Source organism: Podarcis vaucheri, assembly GCF_965113315.1.
Source record: "Podarcis vaucheri genome assembly, chromosome: 16".
In the NCBI taxonomy this organism is placed as follows: domain Eukaryota; kingdom Metazoa; phylum Chordata; class Lepidosauria; order Squamata; family Lacertidae; genus Podarcis; species Podarcis vaucheri.
In genome coordinates, this window is record NC_138754.1 from 26892504 (window position 1) to 26909524 (window position 17021).

The following is a 17021-nucleotide window of genomic DNA, read 5'->3' on the forward strand; positions in this document are numbered from 1 at the left end:
GGGGCTGGATCCTCAGACTCTACAACTCTATGATTCGATCAAAGCATTTAAGGCCTTTGACAGTGTAAAGCAGGGGTCGGCAAAGTTTTTGTGGCTTGGGCCGGTTCACAGTCCCGCAGACGCCGCGGTGGACCGGAGTACACATGCACGCACGCGCAAACACTATTTCCAGCACGGAGCAGGTGTGCGCAGCTTCCCATTGGCTGCAGGAACTCCCCGAGTGGGCAGCGGGGGTCCATGGGCCGGTTAAACGACCCCCGTGGGGCACTTGCTGACCCCTGGTGTAAAGAGCAATTAAGAGTAACTGCTATAGCAAATGCTCTCACAGCTAATGGCTCCTCTTCAGTTGGGCAAGGAGATTCAAGATGCAGGCCACTTACTCCACTCTAAAAATACAACCAAACCCCACCTCCTTGCCCAATTTCTAAAATCAATGTTTAGAATTACACACAGCCATCTGTGGCTGATTTCCACCTTACCTACCATGGATAACAATTATTACAATACAACATTGTACATACAGGATGAGGTGTGGTGGCTATTCAGTATGACAACTAAATAGAACAAACTTCAAGCAGCGGCGGCACTCTAAACCAGTGTTTCCCAACCTTTTTTGGGCAAAGGCACACTTGTTTCATGAAAAAAATCTCGAGGCACACCACCATTACAGCCCCATGACGTCAGCGCGCAGCGTCACGCCGGGAGGGACATGAATTGCTAGCAAATTACATAATCACCTCCTTGAGGGCTGGCTCATCTTCTCCGAAGGCAGAACCCCATTAATTAACAGGACAGACTCACACCATAGCCAATACAAGGGGGGAAAACTTCAGTCATGCACAGTCATGCACATGTGGGGGCTAAATGAGGACGAAGACCGGGCAGAGAGCAGGGTTCAAATCACCCCACCTGGCCAGGACAATCCCTGGGTGCTCCCTTGGGCCACTCGCCTGACCCACCTTGCAGGGCTGTTGTTGCGAGGATAACACGGGGAGAACCACACGCGCCCCCGGGAGCTCCTTGGAGGAGAAAGCGGGCGATGAATGCAATGCACGAAATATAGGAGAGGCGACCAGGTTTTGCAGGTGAGGGGCCCCCGCAAGCCTCCGCTTCCAACACCCGGCGCAACGACGCCGAAGTTTCCCCCCGGGCTCGGCGAGCAGCGCTGCTCCCCCCCGGCTCCCCTTCGCCCTCCCGGCTCTCTCTGCCGCCCACTGGGGACCCCCCTCGCCTGCCAAGTCCGGAGCGCTGGTGGAAGTTGCATGCATGCATGCAGGGCGCCGCGTTGCCATTGCATTGCACTGCACTCCATGCAACGCCTGCACGCATGCATTGCCTTGCACGCCCGCCAAGGGGTCTCTCCGCGGTCCGATGCGTCCCCTCCGGCGCGGATGCAGCATTGCAAAAATAAAAAACCCCGACGCAGCCCTACCTGGAGGGCAGCCTCCGCCGCTCCGCCTCCGTGGGGATCCCCGGGCTCCATCCTGCCGCCCGATCTCTGCGGGGGCGCAGGCAGGCTGCGCGGGGTCTGCGCGGAAGAGCCCCTGCCCGCCCGGCCGCCGCCGCTGCGCTCATTCCATGGCCGGGAGAAGAGCGCTTCAAACAAAACGCCCGGCCCGCCAGGCCACGCTGGGAAATGTAGTTTGTGCACCCCGCGCGGGCGCGGGGACTACGGATCCCGGCAGCCCCCGCACCGGGGACGGAGGGGGAGAGGCCGGGTGCAGGGATGGAGGGACGGGTGGGCGAGCGAGCGAGTGGCAGCCGCCAAGCTTTGGCCGAGAGCCAGGAAGGGCCTCCCCGGAGGAGGAGGAGGGAGGCGCAGAGCGGGAGGGAGGGAGGGAACCCCAGGGGTCATCTAGTGACGGCGCCCCAATCGAAAATTTGACTTTTTAAAAAAAAATCTTTCGAATTTTTTAATTTTTCCCGCGGCACACCAGGCAACATCTCGCGGCACACTAGTGTGCCGCGGAACAGTGGTTGGGAAACACTGCTCTAAACAATCACCTGACATTCAGAAGACATCTTAAGGCAGCCCTGTTCAGGGAAGTTTTAATATGTAACGCTGTACTGTTTTTAACACTTGATTGGGAGCCGCCCAGAGTGGCTGGGGAAACTCAGCCAGATGAGCGGGGTATAAATAATAAATTATTATTATTATTATTATTATCATCTACCTCTTACTATAGGATTTTAGCACTAGACAACTGATGAGAGAAGTCAGCTTTCTAACCTGTTTTATGAATGTGTCGAAAATAACTTGCTGGTTACAACGGAAACTGTTCTGGACTTGGTGGCCCTTTGGTCTGAAGCAGCAGAACAATCTCCTAGTGGGAACATAATACTCTCAGCACCACTTGCAGTAAGAAGCCAGGGTAGAAGTGCCCATCCCTGTTCTGTATGCAAATCCTACTTCCTCCACACCAGAAACACTCCTCTGGGGACACTCACGCCCCACGATAACCTAGAAAGGCCATAAACATGTTTAATTTGATGCCTGAGAAAAATCCCAAAGCTGCTTTCTTGTTTACTTGGGGAATTAGTCTGCATGGCCTCATCTAAAGCATGAATGAAAGATATGGCTTCCGGCAGAGTGCATTGTGCTCACAAGCCAACTTGGGCTCCCAGTTTCAATTAAAAAAACAAACAAACCAAACTTAACCCAACAAGTTTTTCTTAATTTAAAGAGGGCAATAGCAACCAGCGTAACCTTTTCAGCATTTTATCAAGCTTGCCGGATCTGCAGTTCGGTTTGTGGTAAGTGAAGGTCAGTGAATTCCCTTGCCTCTTTCCTGGGAACTATGCAGCAAGCAACCTGTCCATTTACTATTTTTTATACCACCCTTCATCAAAACAAGTAAAAGCACAAATAAATAGAAAAACAACAAAACACCCCCCAACACATTTAAAAGGCTGTAGAATGTTAATCATCCAAAGACCTGAATGAAGAACATTTTCACAAAGCACCTAAAGATATATAATGAAGGTGCCAGGCAAACCTCTTTAGGGAGAGCATTTCACAAACGGGGAGCCACTGCAGAAAAGGCCCACTCTCGTGTTGCCATCCTCCAGACCTCATTGGAGGCACACAAAGAAGGGCTTCAGAGGAAGAACAAAGGGCTGGGATTGGTTCATATGAAGAGAGGCAGTCTGAGGTATGGCGGTCCTGAGCAATTTACAGCTACTGCTTTGCTAATATCTTCTTCTTCTTTGGTGATCACTCGTAGCAGAGTAAGATTGTCTTCCATAAACATGGTTTTAACAATGAGTCCATAAGTGACTATGGAGGCCAATTCTGGATCCACACGTCCTTCCACAGTGGGGACATTGGTTTCTGGGCAGGAGTTCATCATGGTGTGGATTTGCCAAGCGTGCCTTCCTCTTAGCACGTTTCTCCCTTGTGTCCTGAGTTCGAGTATCTTCAAAGCCCATGACACCTTTGGTAAAGGCTGTTCTCCAACTGGAGCGCTCGCAGGCCAGTATTTCCCAGTTGTCAGTGTTTATACTACATTTTTAAAGATTTGCCTTGAGACATTCTTTAAATGTCTTTTGTTGACCACCAGCATTACACTTTCCATTTTTAAGTTCGGAATAGAGTATCTGCTTTGGAAGACGATCATCAGGCATCCGCACAACATGACCAGTCCAACGAAGTTGATGTTGAAGAATCAGTGCTTCGACACTGGTGATCTTTGCTTCTTCCAGTACACTGATATTAGTTCACCTGTCTTCCCAAGTGATGTGTTAAATTTTTCAGAGACACCGTTGATCGAATCTTTCGAGGAGTTGGAGATTGCGTTTATAAGTGGTCAATGTTTCACAAGCATATAGTAAGGTTGGTAGTACAATAGCTTTGTGAACAAGCATTTTAGTTTCCCTGTGACTATAACCCTTGTGGGGCACATCAAGTGATTTCTGACAGTTTTCGCTCCTCAAAAACTATTGGGAGACATTTCTCTCCCAAATAGTTTACCACCAACTATCAGTGCTCTTCAGCTGTACGGTTTTACTTTCAAAAACCAGCTTCTGCAAGTTCTAAGCCCATGGGGAGAATGGAAAGATAATCATGACAGAATCGGGATTCAAGATTACCTTAACTGATTGGAAAACTGGACCCAAATGAACAAGATGAATTTAAATGGGGACAAGGCCCTACACCTAGGCTGGAATAACCGGCTGCACAAATATTAGATGGGGGACACCTGGCTTGCCATTATTACACGTGAAAAGGATCTAGGGGTTCTTAGTAGACCGCAAGCTTAACATGAGTCAACAGTGTGATGCAGCAGCAAATAAAGCTAATGCTATTCTGCGCTATTCTATGGTTTTGACCTATAAAGCTTTATACAGCTCAGGACCTCAATACCTCAAAGACCACCTCTCCCCGTATGAACTGATCCAGACTCTGCAACCATCATCTGAGGCCCTTCTTCATGTTTCCTTCCCCCCCCCCCCACTGGAGGTTTGAAGGGTTGAAACATGGGAATATGCCTCTCTCTTTTTGGCGGTAGTTTATTTTGGGGAATGCTCTCCCCGAGGAAGCCTGCCTGGTGCCTTCATTACATATCATTAGGCGCCAAGCAAAACTTTTCTCTTCACCCAGGTGTTCGGCTGATTAACATTCTATGAACTTTTAAATGTGTCTGTGGGAAGGGTGTTATTTTGTTTTGTTTTGCTTTTGTTTTATTAGGTATCTTGCGTTTTTGTTGTGAACCGCCCTGTAATCTTCAGATGAAGGGTCGGCATACAAATTTAATTAATAAATAATGATGAGGATGGACAAGCATCCTCATCAGTTCAAGAATTTAACTTCCAGATGCTGTGCCCCCCCCAACATGCTGCAGACAAAGGAAGCACCAAAAAAATCCAAAGCCATTTTTTGTCCACTGAAGACTGAACACTTCACCACCCCTTCCAATTCAATACAATGCTGCTGCAGCCACTGTAGAATTCATGGCACTTGCTAGGGGTAGAATCCAACCTGGTGCCACTACTCTCAACCTAACCACGTAAAGATTTCTTGTTGAGCAATTGAATGTTTCCCCCTCCATGTGAACACCCACTAAATGTGGTCTGTTCCTCCGACCTCCTGGAAGGGTTCTGCGGAGAGCACAAGGGAGGCGACGCAGCAGTTGAATAGGTTTTCAGCAAGAGACATTTCAACAGCACTGTGTGCCCTTAATTCCCCAAGGCGGTGCCAGTGAAGCAAGAAAAGGGCTTCAGGAACTGCACAGGACTGCTGAGTAAAGCCCTAGACTTGTCAACACAATACAATGAGGTTGGGCAGGCACTACCCTAGCCAACGCCTCCTGGCCCAATCCCAAATTACACAACAGTGGGATTAACAGCTGCCGCTTCCACAGGAAAACCTGCTTTGTAAAGATAGCCGGGATACTGGACAAATTGATTACGGTGAAGTTGGCATCATGATAGCTCGTGTGGCAAAATGGCTCCAAAGACTGCTGTGAATCAGGGAGCCTCCTGCTTCAGTTCCACCAGCAATGAGCACACAACAGACCACTGTCCCCCTCAGCAGGAGGGCACATAACAGGGTGATATTATGGCTGTTCAGGATAGAAAGAGAATACAAAGGAATATACTTAAGCCCTATTTGAAGTATCACTAGTAGTGGAATAAATGAATCCGTTTCTTACAGAACTAGCTTAAACCCAGTTAAACCAGATGAGAGTTTTAAGTGATCATAAATGCACAGCAGGTACGTAATGTTGAAGGTTGTGGAACATCAACTATAAAATCACACCTTCCTCCTGGCAGTGGAAAGTCAAAGCAGAAAATGCTACCTGTCTTAAGTAAGGGCTGTTATTTAACCCACTATTGTACAGTGTTTCGCCTCCTTATGTGCTGAGAGAGCTGGTTATTACAAAGGGTTTTTTAAAAAGAATTCTGAGTAAACAGGGCCTTGAGAGTCAATGCCTCAATTATGTATAATTTCCACACAGTTGGTTTTAGGAAATCTTAGAGAACTACAGGCAGCAAATTAATGGGCACTCTGGATGATGGTGGGGCATTAATTACTGCACCATGACAGAGTCAGATTCCACTGCTATATAATCCAATTTGAAATTGCTGAGTTTTAAAGTAAGATTTACATGGCATGGAGAGCCTTTCCACCAGTTTGTACTACATGTAATCTGGGTTTATAATGAAGGCCACCAACCTTGCTGTCTTTGAAAGATTAGACAAATTCATGGAGGAGAGGGCTATCAATGGCAACTAGCCATGAAGGCTATGTTCTGCTTCCACAGTTGGAATGCTTCTGAATACCAGTTGCTGGAAACCAGAAGAAGGGAGAGTGTTTTTGTGCAGAAATCCTGCCGGGAGGTTTCCTGCAGACATCTGGTTGGTCACAGTGAGAACAGGATGCTGGACTAGATGGGTCCCCTTTGGCCTGACGCAGCAGGCTTGTCTTAGGTACTGAAGGCTGCTTCTAGCGAAGGTGGCCAGACCTGCTTCCTGCGTGTTTCGAAGTGTGCTTGCCACATGCAGCTAGTGGAGGAACAGGGCAGGAGGGCCACAGCAAATTACTATCCTCTTGGGTTGGCCCCACTGGTGCCTTTGCTACTTGACTCAAAACACAGGCATCTTGCACAATTCTAAATTCACTAGAAAAGCCCATCCTCACAGGAGCACTGATCGTTTGGTATATATATTTAAGCAACAAATAGTTAATTCATACTGACAACTAGGCTGCCAAGCTGAGGATGAACAATGCTATGATGCTGTCTGAAAAAGTTAATGATCAGGTGCTTTTCATTTTAAAAATTACAAATATATCCTTCACAACTGCAAGTAACAATTTGTAATTATTAGGACAGCAAATCAATAAAAGTTCCGCCATTTGGAGGGGGTATGTTGGCTGTTTGGCCGTATTAATAAAACATTCATATTCATTTAGAGGGGGCTTCAATGGCCCTTTGTCCTGCCCCCCATCCCACTGCCAGACCTCCACCCTAGTATTGTCTTTCACATACCCAAATCTGAGAACAGCTGGCTCATGGCTCACACTTCCAAAGTCTAGGTACTTATGCAAAGCAAGCACATGTTAGAATAAATTAAATGGAATGTTTAGGATACAGAACTCCCAGCAGAATGTAGGAAATGGGTGCTCTTCATACACAACTCTTCTGTTCCTTTAATAAAAATCTTACCTCTCTGCAGGTGACCAAACAGAATGAGTCTTCAGTATTGTGGCATATAAGTGGACCTTGCCAATCCCAACAAATGAAACTTTTGAACACAGCCCTCCTTTTTTGCAAGCCAAGTCTCCTGCTCTGCCGGCTGAACAAACCAACATGAACATTATTTTCAATATTTGCGGCTTTGCAAAAGAACTTTACACTGTGATCTGTTCAAATGAGGTTCCTGAGCATGTCTCCTGAAACAATGCATCTTAAAAAATAATAATAATCCTAGTGTCCACAAGGATGGTTAAGAACTGTTCTTGGCAAAAGAACTTTAGGATAAAGCAGGGCTTAGTTAATTCTGTGTGGAGTCATATGCAAGAATTGTATGCAGCTGTTCCCTAAATCATTTAGGAACGACCCAACCAATCCCAACGTTTCAGCTCATAACCTTTGACACGTAAAAAAAAGGCAGCGGTAGATGGGGGTGAAATAGCATTTCCTTTAAGCATTTTCTTCCAAGATTATGCTTGTCCTCAGCATAGTATGAGGGAAAATGAAGAGAACTCAGCAGGTCTCAGTCAATGCATGAGTGGAGCAAGGAGAAGGCCACCTCAGGATCCCACATTTGCTGCCCTGAGCTCCACGATAGAAGAAAGGGTACAATATAAATGTGGTAAATAAACAAATAAAAATATGTGGTTTCCATAATTATTTATTATCTTCTGGTCCTGTTTCCTCCCTCAAGGCAGCTTCTAATTCATAAAGCATAAGACCAGCCCTGCTGGATCAGGCCAGAAGTGCACCCAGTATCCTGTTTCCCAAGGTAGTCAAGCCAGATGCTCCTGGAAAGCTCTCACAGGACATGAAGACACAGCCCTCCCCAGAAAGAATTGAGGAAGCAGCAAGAAAAGGGAGGAAGGGGAGAAAATATTCAGTAAAATGATTCCCTAATCTGGTCTAGGACAAGAAGGGTCTTAAAACCACCACCTAATGCCAGGAATTCCCAGAATCTGGGCTAAGCTAATACACACCCCAATACAGGGGCAGGTCTTTTAAACCAGTGGGCAGAAAGGAAACTTTCATTTTTGACAGGAAAGATAAGTTCATCTTAGGAACCTTTGAAACAGTTAAAAATAACATAGCCAGGACAATTTGTTTAGAAAAGTCCACGTTTTAAGAGACTCCCAGGTACAAAGCAGTCATCACAAACTTTGACCAATCACAACAGCAGAGGACAGGATTCTCTCTTTCTCTTTCTCTCTCCCTTTTTTTTTTAAACGTAAGGGAATGGGGGGAAATACAGCACACTAATCAAACAATGCAAAAAAAAAATACAAAAAATAGAAAATAGAAAAAATGTATTTACAAGTCATACATTACTATGATCAGAACGCACAGAGACAACAGCTGCTATAATACATGCACAGGGTCAAGAGGGGAGCTACTAAAAACCTGTAATGGATTAAGTTGTAAAAAACAAACCCACAAACAAAAATAGGGGTTCGGCCGGGGGGGGGGGTCAAGGGCTTCAGCTTTCTCCCTCCCCTAAGTCTGCTACATTGATTGAAAAATCAAAGAATCCCCTAAAATCCAGGAGCACACTAAGTACAAAATACTACACTGGTTGTTGTTGTTTTTTAACTGAAGCTTCACTCATGGAGGGAAATGGGAAAGACAGCAGCATATTTGCAGATCCATATACAAGAAAGCCCAGAGTAAACTGCTCTACATGCTAAAAATTACAGCAAGCCCCTGTCAGCTACAAAGCATGATCCTAGCAGGTTTTCCCATTGCATGTGTTTGTGTGTTTCTGTGTATGCATGTGTGTGTGTATAAAAGTCGTGCCCTTGTTCACTGCAACATGACATCTGGGTGGAAATGTAACTTGTTTACAACAAAGTCTTTATATCGTGTACTGCAAGAAGTCACTCAAATGTCTGTGGATTTAATAAGTCACCTCACACCACAGAACATATTTAATAAATTTGAATGGGGGGAAAAAAAGATTATAGCGACAGAAAAACCTCTGTCTCAGTTCTCTCTGAAACCGGAGTCCAACAGAAAACTGGTCTCAAAGTACTTGTAGGGTTTCCCAAGAAACTCCAAGCGCAGTGACCATTTGTCTCCTCTTAGTGTTCACAAGTTCCTCAATGACTCTATGCCGTTTTCACCAGAAAGTGTCTGTCAGTCTGCCTCCTCCTCCTTCTCCCCTGAGGAACACCGGATGGCCTAGCACTAATCCGTAAGGAGGAGGAGGAGGGGAAGGAAGAAGAGGGAGGCGGCTGCCATGGCAAACTGTCTCCAGTTCCAAGAAGGGAGGGGAAAAGCCCCCACTCCCTCGACCACCACCACCAAAATGCCTTTGCTCTTTCCTCCTTTTCCCAGAAAGCAAGTCCATTTGTACAAGTTCCACAAACTGGTAATTCTCTCCTGAGTACCAGCCCAGCCACAGGGACGGACAACCAAGCTGTGAGCCACAAAAAAAGGACCAGGCAGAAGTTCCGGTCACTTTCCATCCGTTCCATCATACCTCCAGGAAACGTGAGCTGCTGGTCTTGGAGTGGAATGGTTCAGACCACATGCGACGCAGATCTCCCTAAGGAAAGGGACAGAAGAGTGAGCAACTGAGAGTGCACAGACTCACAGAGTTCAAAGGGGCTGCTCCTGCACCCAGATTATAACAGGCTGCTAAAGCTCCCTTTTGGGGCAAGGGGCCCAAAGATGGCAGAATTCAGAAAGTGAAGCTGGACGATGACTATTTTGCTCTGTAACATTTACGCCAGGGGGATCCAACATGGCGCCCTCCGGATGTTTGGGGCTACAACTCCCATCAGCCCCAGCCCACAAGGAAGGGCCAGGCCTGCAGTGCTTCCATGGTATCAAGTGCCCTCTGGCAGCTCAGGTTGATATAGCAGAGACCTCTTTGGATGCACCAGCTGGAGGTACGACAGGCAGCGACAGGTAGTGGCATCACGCAAATCAGGGAATGCTCCCCTAGCACCCATCTTGACATCATTTCATTACCAGACAACTGTGAACTTTAATACCTGCTAAGTGGGCTTTTATGCTGACTTTCAGGTATTTATTTTATTGTATTTGTTTAGAGGAGTTGTTGCTGTTTTTCTTGTTGTTGTACAGGCAACTCCCCACTTACGCAGGGATTACATTCCAGACCCCCGTGAGCATAAGTGAAAGGTAAGTGGGGAACCTTGTCAGGGCAGGGAACTAGGGTGATTTCTTCTTCTTTTACAACAAAAAAGTTCAGAGCTCTTTGGAACCCTACATAACAAAAAGCAACCTATACTGTATCTTTGCCTCCAGATCGCCAGAACGGACAGGGAACAGGACTGAGCCTGCCGCATTACAGTTTCCTGCCCAACAGCTGTTGAGCGGGCTAGCCTGGTAGCAGCGAGGGCTCCCGTGCACTATTTTGAAGCCCACAAGTTTATTTTCTGCCTTTAAAACCTCTTCAGGCTCTGGGGAGTGTCTCCTTGCGAGTCACAAGGACTTTCCAGCTCTCTCCCACCATTTCCAGGTTTGAACTGATTTATATTTATTTATTTCGTGGAGTTGCCCTATATGCGGTTGCGCCCAAGTCAAGCACGTGTAAGTGGGGAGGTATATAGTATATACTGTATAGTATATAGTGGTAGTATGTTGTAGGATGCATATATCCTAACAAAAATAACTTCTCTTTTTTGCTGCTTTCAGTGGCTGTGCACAGCAATTCAAAAGGATGGGCCTTGCAATAGCACAGCAGATGCTAGGGAGGGGAGGGGGTTAGACAGTACATCACTGATGTGCCCAAGGAGATTCCCACAGACATGACTCCCAACACTCCTCTCACCTTTAAATAGGCCATAGTGAGGAGTGGCAATAAGGTGAAGGGTACCAAGTAGAGGAGGGCGGGCTGAGCTGCCCGGTGGATGCGAGAAGCGACCGTCGCAGTTAAGAGGCCTGCAATATAAGAAAAGACAAGATGACATGACAGCACCCAAATGGGCACCTTTCTCTCTTAGAGGATGTATTTGCTGTCTTGTTTTCTCTTGAGAGAGAGACACTGTGTATCATGGCAGGATGATTCCACAATGCAAACTGCACCAAGGTCAAGTGAACGGCTTCCTGAACTAAAGTTCTGTTAACAGCTTTTAAATAATAAGCCTCTGCTTTACCTTTCCAGAGCAAATGGCTTCTAATCTCATGGTAGTGAGGAAAAACTTCAAAGCACAGAAATGATCTTTGTGGCAGAGAGACAGAAGGCAAGTTTGCCCCTGAGCTCTTTTGCTCCTTCCTTTAATTGCCCTCTGCCCTCCAAAACCAATTTCCTCTCTGCAAATCCCCTAAACACACATGTTTTGTACACATACTTTGCAAGCAGTCAACACATCAAACATGCATGGCTATTCTCGGTATTTTGCTTTCAGTATCTAGATTTAAGATACCCTTTGTTGGAAAGTTTTTTAAAAAACATCAAAATCCTGCTTGTAACAAAGACAACTTCTCAAAATAAAAACAAGTTTGCTTTAATTCCTGTTCCAGAAGCCTATAAATGGAGCTCACGTGTTTACAAAATAGTTCCCAATGAAATTTTAAGTCTTGCAATTTAACCATTCCAATTCTTTAACAGTCACTGCCAATGGAAGACTTCTGTCCTCTTGTTTTTCCAATATCAGCCTGATGCCAAGTGACTGAATTCCATTCACTATTTGGAAAGACAACTTTAGCACACCCCAAACTGCAACCGTTGCTCTGTCTCTCAACCCCAGAAACTTATCCTACAGCACACTTTTAAAGCTTCCTCTTCTATCACTCTTCAGTTCAGGTTTACAAACAGCAACTTTGTCTACTCGCTTTTGGCAAATAAAACCAACGTGCTCCAAACCAAGATGTCTGCGTGAGCACTTTCTAACCTTCAGGAAAAACATTACAGTTAAAAGCATCTTGCACACAATTGCAAGATACATCAAACTTTAAAGGTGGGGGGGAGATTCATCCAGACTGCACTCACCACATAAACTTCTGCACACATCCCTCCCACTTACCTACGAAGTATCCAATGAGTGTGCAGTGAAAATAGGAGACTTTCTGCATGCGGCCAGAGATGTTCCCTGGTCCTGGAGCACCACAGGAATCGCTGTTGGCTTGCTTCTTGTAGTTATCATAACGCAGGACAAAGCAGAGAAGGAGGCCAGGCATCACAATGTCTCCAATTCCCAGCATGGAGAAGTGGCTGCCTGTGGAACTGGAAAACAAGGAGCTAGGTTAACCTTTCTTCTCTGACCAACCATCAGCACACAGACCCTTGGGTTAGGGTGCAAGCAAAAAGGAAACCACTTTCCTAATTGTGGCCCCAAAGCTTCTTGGGTTCTTCTTAAAACGGCATATCTACCACAAAACAATTTCCCAAGAGCAAAATGTAAAGAAGCCTCAGTAAAAGATGTGAGGCAAAAAGGTGACTCCTACCTTGGAAATACAAGTTTGCCAGGCAGCGACAAGCGGGGGACATCTCGACCTACATTTGGTCCAAGGTGGAGCTTCCGTGATAAAACATCAAGCGGATTATCAGCTGGTTGTGTGGCCACTTTCACCATAACATTGCTATTGAAGATGTAGGCAGAAAAGAAGACCTGGGGGGGCAGGGGAAACACAAAAGCTATTTTTGATCACCTCAAAAGCTATGCATCTCTCATTATCCAGCCTAGGATCAAGAGAACCTGTGAGCCAGGAGACCAGTAAGTGAAGCAAGTAGATGAAACGATACAGGATTTGCAGATTTGCCAGTTCCTAGTGACATGGCACTAACCCTTTTGCTTAGTCTCAAGAGGGGCTGATATACATGATAGCCTTATGTTCCTTAAGAGACAGAAGCCCACCTGCATCTATAGGAGATGCAAGATGGCAGCAGTGGACACACCCACAAGGACACTCATGTTTGCTGGCTCAAAAGGGACCTGTTGATACCACCCACACAGGCGAGAAACAACCCCTGCCCTTTGGGGGCACCAACCAATTGTGCCATTTATTTATTTTTAATATGCTTTTTATTAGTTTTCTTACTTAATAAACACACACAAGAAATTATCAAAAATGATAAAATAATTTTAAAAATCCATCCATCCATAAATCCATATGTTCTTACAAAAGAACTTATGCTACCATGTTCTTAATTCCCAATTCCTTACCTTCCCCAATAGACTTCTGTCTTCCTCAAAGCAGGTCTCTCTTATCTGTTTACTAAACTGCTTCTTTAATCATTTTGTCACTTCTTGTTATCTGAATACTATACTTATAATCCATATTGTGGTTTGCGAAAATTAATCAAAGCATGTCCAGGTTTTAACTTGAGGGCACTGTTTTTTAAAATATTCTTTATAAATTTCTCACTCCTTTTTGAACTTTTGGTTTGGCTGTCTCCTAATAGTTTCTGCCATTTTTGCCAGTTTGAGATATTGAAATAATTTATCCTGCCATTCCTCATTTGTTGGTACTAATTCTCCTTTCCAATTTCTGGCAATTAATATTCTTGTTGCTGTTGTAGCATATAAGAATATTATATTTTTTCATTTGGAATATCTGAATCTAAAATGCCTAAGAGTAAGGCTTCTGGTTTCTTTATGAAAGTTTGCTTAAACATTTTTTTAAATTCCTCATATATAATATCCCAAAAATTCTTAATTTTTTTGCAACCCCACCACAGATGAAACAGTGTCCCTTCTGCCTGTTTACACCTCCAGCACGTATAAGATCTCGTTTTATACATTTTGGATATTTTGCTGGGAGTTATATACAACCTGTAAAACATCTTCAAAAGATGTTCCTTTAGTGTATATTGTACCATCTAGACCTGGTGGTCAATAACACATTGCCAGGACGATTGGGTGGAGGGCACTGCGGCCACTGCAAGCCTCACAAAGACGTAATCAACACGAGGACAGGGTGAGAAGTTTTCACACCAGTTCCCCCAGAAGCTCCAACAGCTTCCTCCACAAGAGTGTTCAGGAAAAAAAGAGGTGTTGATACCATCTGACCAATGTGGCCTTCAAGATGCAATGAAACGTGAAAATCAAAAAGTGGAGCTATATGGTTGCCATGTTGCATTTTTTAATTGAAAAGCCACATATAAATTTTCCAAAGAGGCAAATTTCTCTGACTGCCTGGGGGTGGCTGCTGGGTGAGACCAAGGTGGTACCCTCTAAGGTGTGCCAAAGTCTGTAATCAGCCCCTTTCGGACAGTGGGGGGATCTTCATCACCTATTTCCTACACAAAGTTGAATTCGTTAATTAATTAAACTTATAGGCTGCTAGATTGTAAACAAACAAACCTCAAATAAGTTTATGAAAAAGATAAAATTGAGTTGGGGAAGGTCCCGGGAGTGATATGGAAAAAATACAATGTAAGTGAAGGGGAAAGTCTTTTAGAAAGTTATGACTGAAAGATGCAGCAACAAAATGGGGTGTGCCTATAGATGCCCCCTGGTACCCAGTGACAGTATTTCAAGATGTCCAAGGTGATGGGTGCTGTAAGCCTGCCATCAAGGTCAGAAGAACTCTTTGTCTGGTTATAGGGATGCATAAGAAACTAGAAGAAACTCACCCAGAAGACATCATAAATTAATAGCCCCGAGAGCAGCAGACAGGAAACCTTGAGGCTGGGCAATCGGACAAAGGCGATCATTGCAACGCACAGGCCCATGGCCAGAGCTACAAAACAGAAATGCAACAAAACAGTTGGATCACTATGCAAGGTGACAGTTGCTGGTAAATAAGCCTAAGACTACAGACAAAACATCTACTGTACCCAGACACTCCAGAGTAGGGATACTTCTTGGAAATGAAGTGGCAGCTTGAAAATGGAGGAAAATTGCCAGTGTAGACTACGGACATATATGGTTATGTGTATTTGGCCAAAAATAAATAAATCTAATTTCTGCAAGGCAGACATCCTGTTTCGTCCTCTGAATATGTTGTGTAAATTTGTATATCCAAGCAATTAATCTGCTTTCATAGTTTAACATGCTTCTCTAGATCAACCTCTCAAAAATCCTAAATTGCTTTGGGCAGGGAACAAAATGGGCGAACGCAAGGGAATGGTTTATCTCTCTGAATCTTAAGGCCTAGAAACGTGCTCTTTCAGTATCTGTGTAAGCCAACTATGTCAGTAATATTAACACAATGTAACATTTTCAAATGTTAGAGATTAAGAACGATTAAAAGCAAAGAGAGTAGAGGATGAAAAGCATTCAGTAAACCTGCAGCAGCACGGAATGTACACAACACTCCACGATTCATTAGCCAAAATTTACTGACATGCTCCATATAGGCAATAATATTTTGGTAATTTTGACATGAGATACATTGTTCAAGACAAGAGACAGCAATGCAAAAGTGCCTTTGCCAATTCTTTATACAGGTTGGGAAACATCTGGAATAATTATCCACATGTGGGAAAGGCAATCAACCAAATGGTAATGTTAATGGTTTGATCACAACCATGAGAAGGGCTGCCTGAAGAGAAACATGTGTGACTTTAATAATTAATTTTCAGAACAATAAGAAGAACACTCTCCCCAAGCTACTTGTAAAACTGAAATCCTCCCCCACAACAGACAGGCTTGAGCTAACATTAGCATAGACTTGAACTAAAGTTTCTGCAGAGAGAGAACTTTCTTGTCTGTTTGCTGTTCCGCCCCTTGGGAAAGCGGCTGAGGCCTATGTGACAAGTGATGGAGGCTGCACCCTTTCTGCGTCAGGTGCTACATGTACAGTACTGGAGACACCAGCACTTCAAAAATGTTTCACTTTGCTAAGCTTGTTGTTGTATTTGAGCCATGACTCATTATGTGTGTGAATGTGTTCTGTCTCTGAAAATCAGTCACTAGTCTGCACAACTGTCTACTCCTCCATGAGTGCACCAGTGAAGCTGTTGCCACTCCTAAGAACCTGGAAGTTCTGCACTTCTCCTTCTCTGCAGTCTATTACATAATGACAAGTGTTAGATTGACTAATTCTAAACCCACACCCCACTTTGGACAGAAAAGAGCGCTTTTCTTTGGCTCACAGTAATTGTGTGAGCTTTTTCTGAGCTTCTGATAGCTTGGACACCCCCTTTTTTCTAAATTAAAAGTGGAAGAACTTCATTCCTCCTTATATATTTGCTTTATATGAAAGTCACTAAAATTATGTCATAGTACAGATGTTTCTGCCTGCTTCTTTCCAAACCCTGAACAGTTTCTGCTGCTGACATACAACAGGCAGTCTCCTCTAAGGGTGGACCATTCTGCTGCCTGCCTGCATCAGGAGCAATTGAATGATCAAGATTCTATGATTACTCGTAAGATTCTCTTATTCTATATGGATGTTTCAGCAGAGATTCCTGCACTGAAGGAGGTTGGATTAGATGACCTTTGGGTGCCTTCCAAGATTTTAGGATCCATCACATCCCATGCAGTCAAATGAAAAAGCAGTGAATCAGGCAGAGGCACAACAACAGCATACTCTCTGGATGGGGACTTTGTGTTCATAGGGACCTTCAGTTTATTAATCTCTCTTGCCACACTACTTGGAAAAAACTGCCTTACACAATGCACACACACACACACTTGGCAAGTATAGAGTTCATTTTGAGTAAAGAATGCAAGAAAAGTTTCCACTAACAATTTTTCAACCTGTCACTATTATACGCAAGTAACCAGATCCATATATTCAGCAGCACTTACCGTCCATGAGGAGCCAGTGACCAGTTAGGACCCAGATAAGGACAAGCATCACAGAGAGGGAGAAAGAGAGCAGCTCAGCAGCTGTAAAACGCCCACAGCAGCCAAAAGAAATCCTGGAAAACACCACCAGAAACACAAAAACAATGAAGGCTCTTCTCTGGTA

General features: G+C 44.7%; 2 protein-coding genes across 5 annotated transcripts in view; both read right to left on the reverse strand.

Annotated features, from left to right (window-relative positions):
• Window positions 1–17021, reverse strand: part of LOC309521117 (uncharacterized protein) — a 184987-nt gene that overhangs the window by 83225 nt on the left and 84741 nt on the right. The window lies entirely within an intron of this gene.
• The window catches only part of SPPL3 (signal peptide peptidase like 3), a 36171-nt gene continuing 26986 nt past the window's right edge, over window positions 7837–17021 (reverse strand). For both annotated transcript variants that reach the window (XM_082203368.1, XM_082203369.1), the window contains exons 6-11: window positions 16859–16971; window positions 14737–14843; window positions 12606–12769; window positions 12185–12384; window positions 10990–11099; window positions 7837–9738 (exon numbers count right to left, since the gene is read on the reverse strand). In XM_082203368.1, coding sequence (XP_082059494.1) covers window positions 9667–9738; window positions 10990–11099; window positions 12185–12384; window positions 12606–12769; window positions 14737–14843; window positions 16859–16971 — 766 coding nt within the window. In that variant the 3' untranslated portion in view covers window positions 7837–9666. The remainder of the gene's footprint in view (window positions 9739–10989; window positions 11100–12184; window positions 12385–12605; window positions 12770–14736; window positions 14844–16858; window positions 16972–17021) is intronic.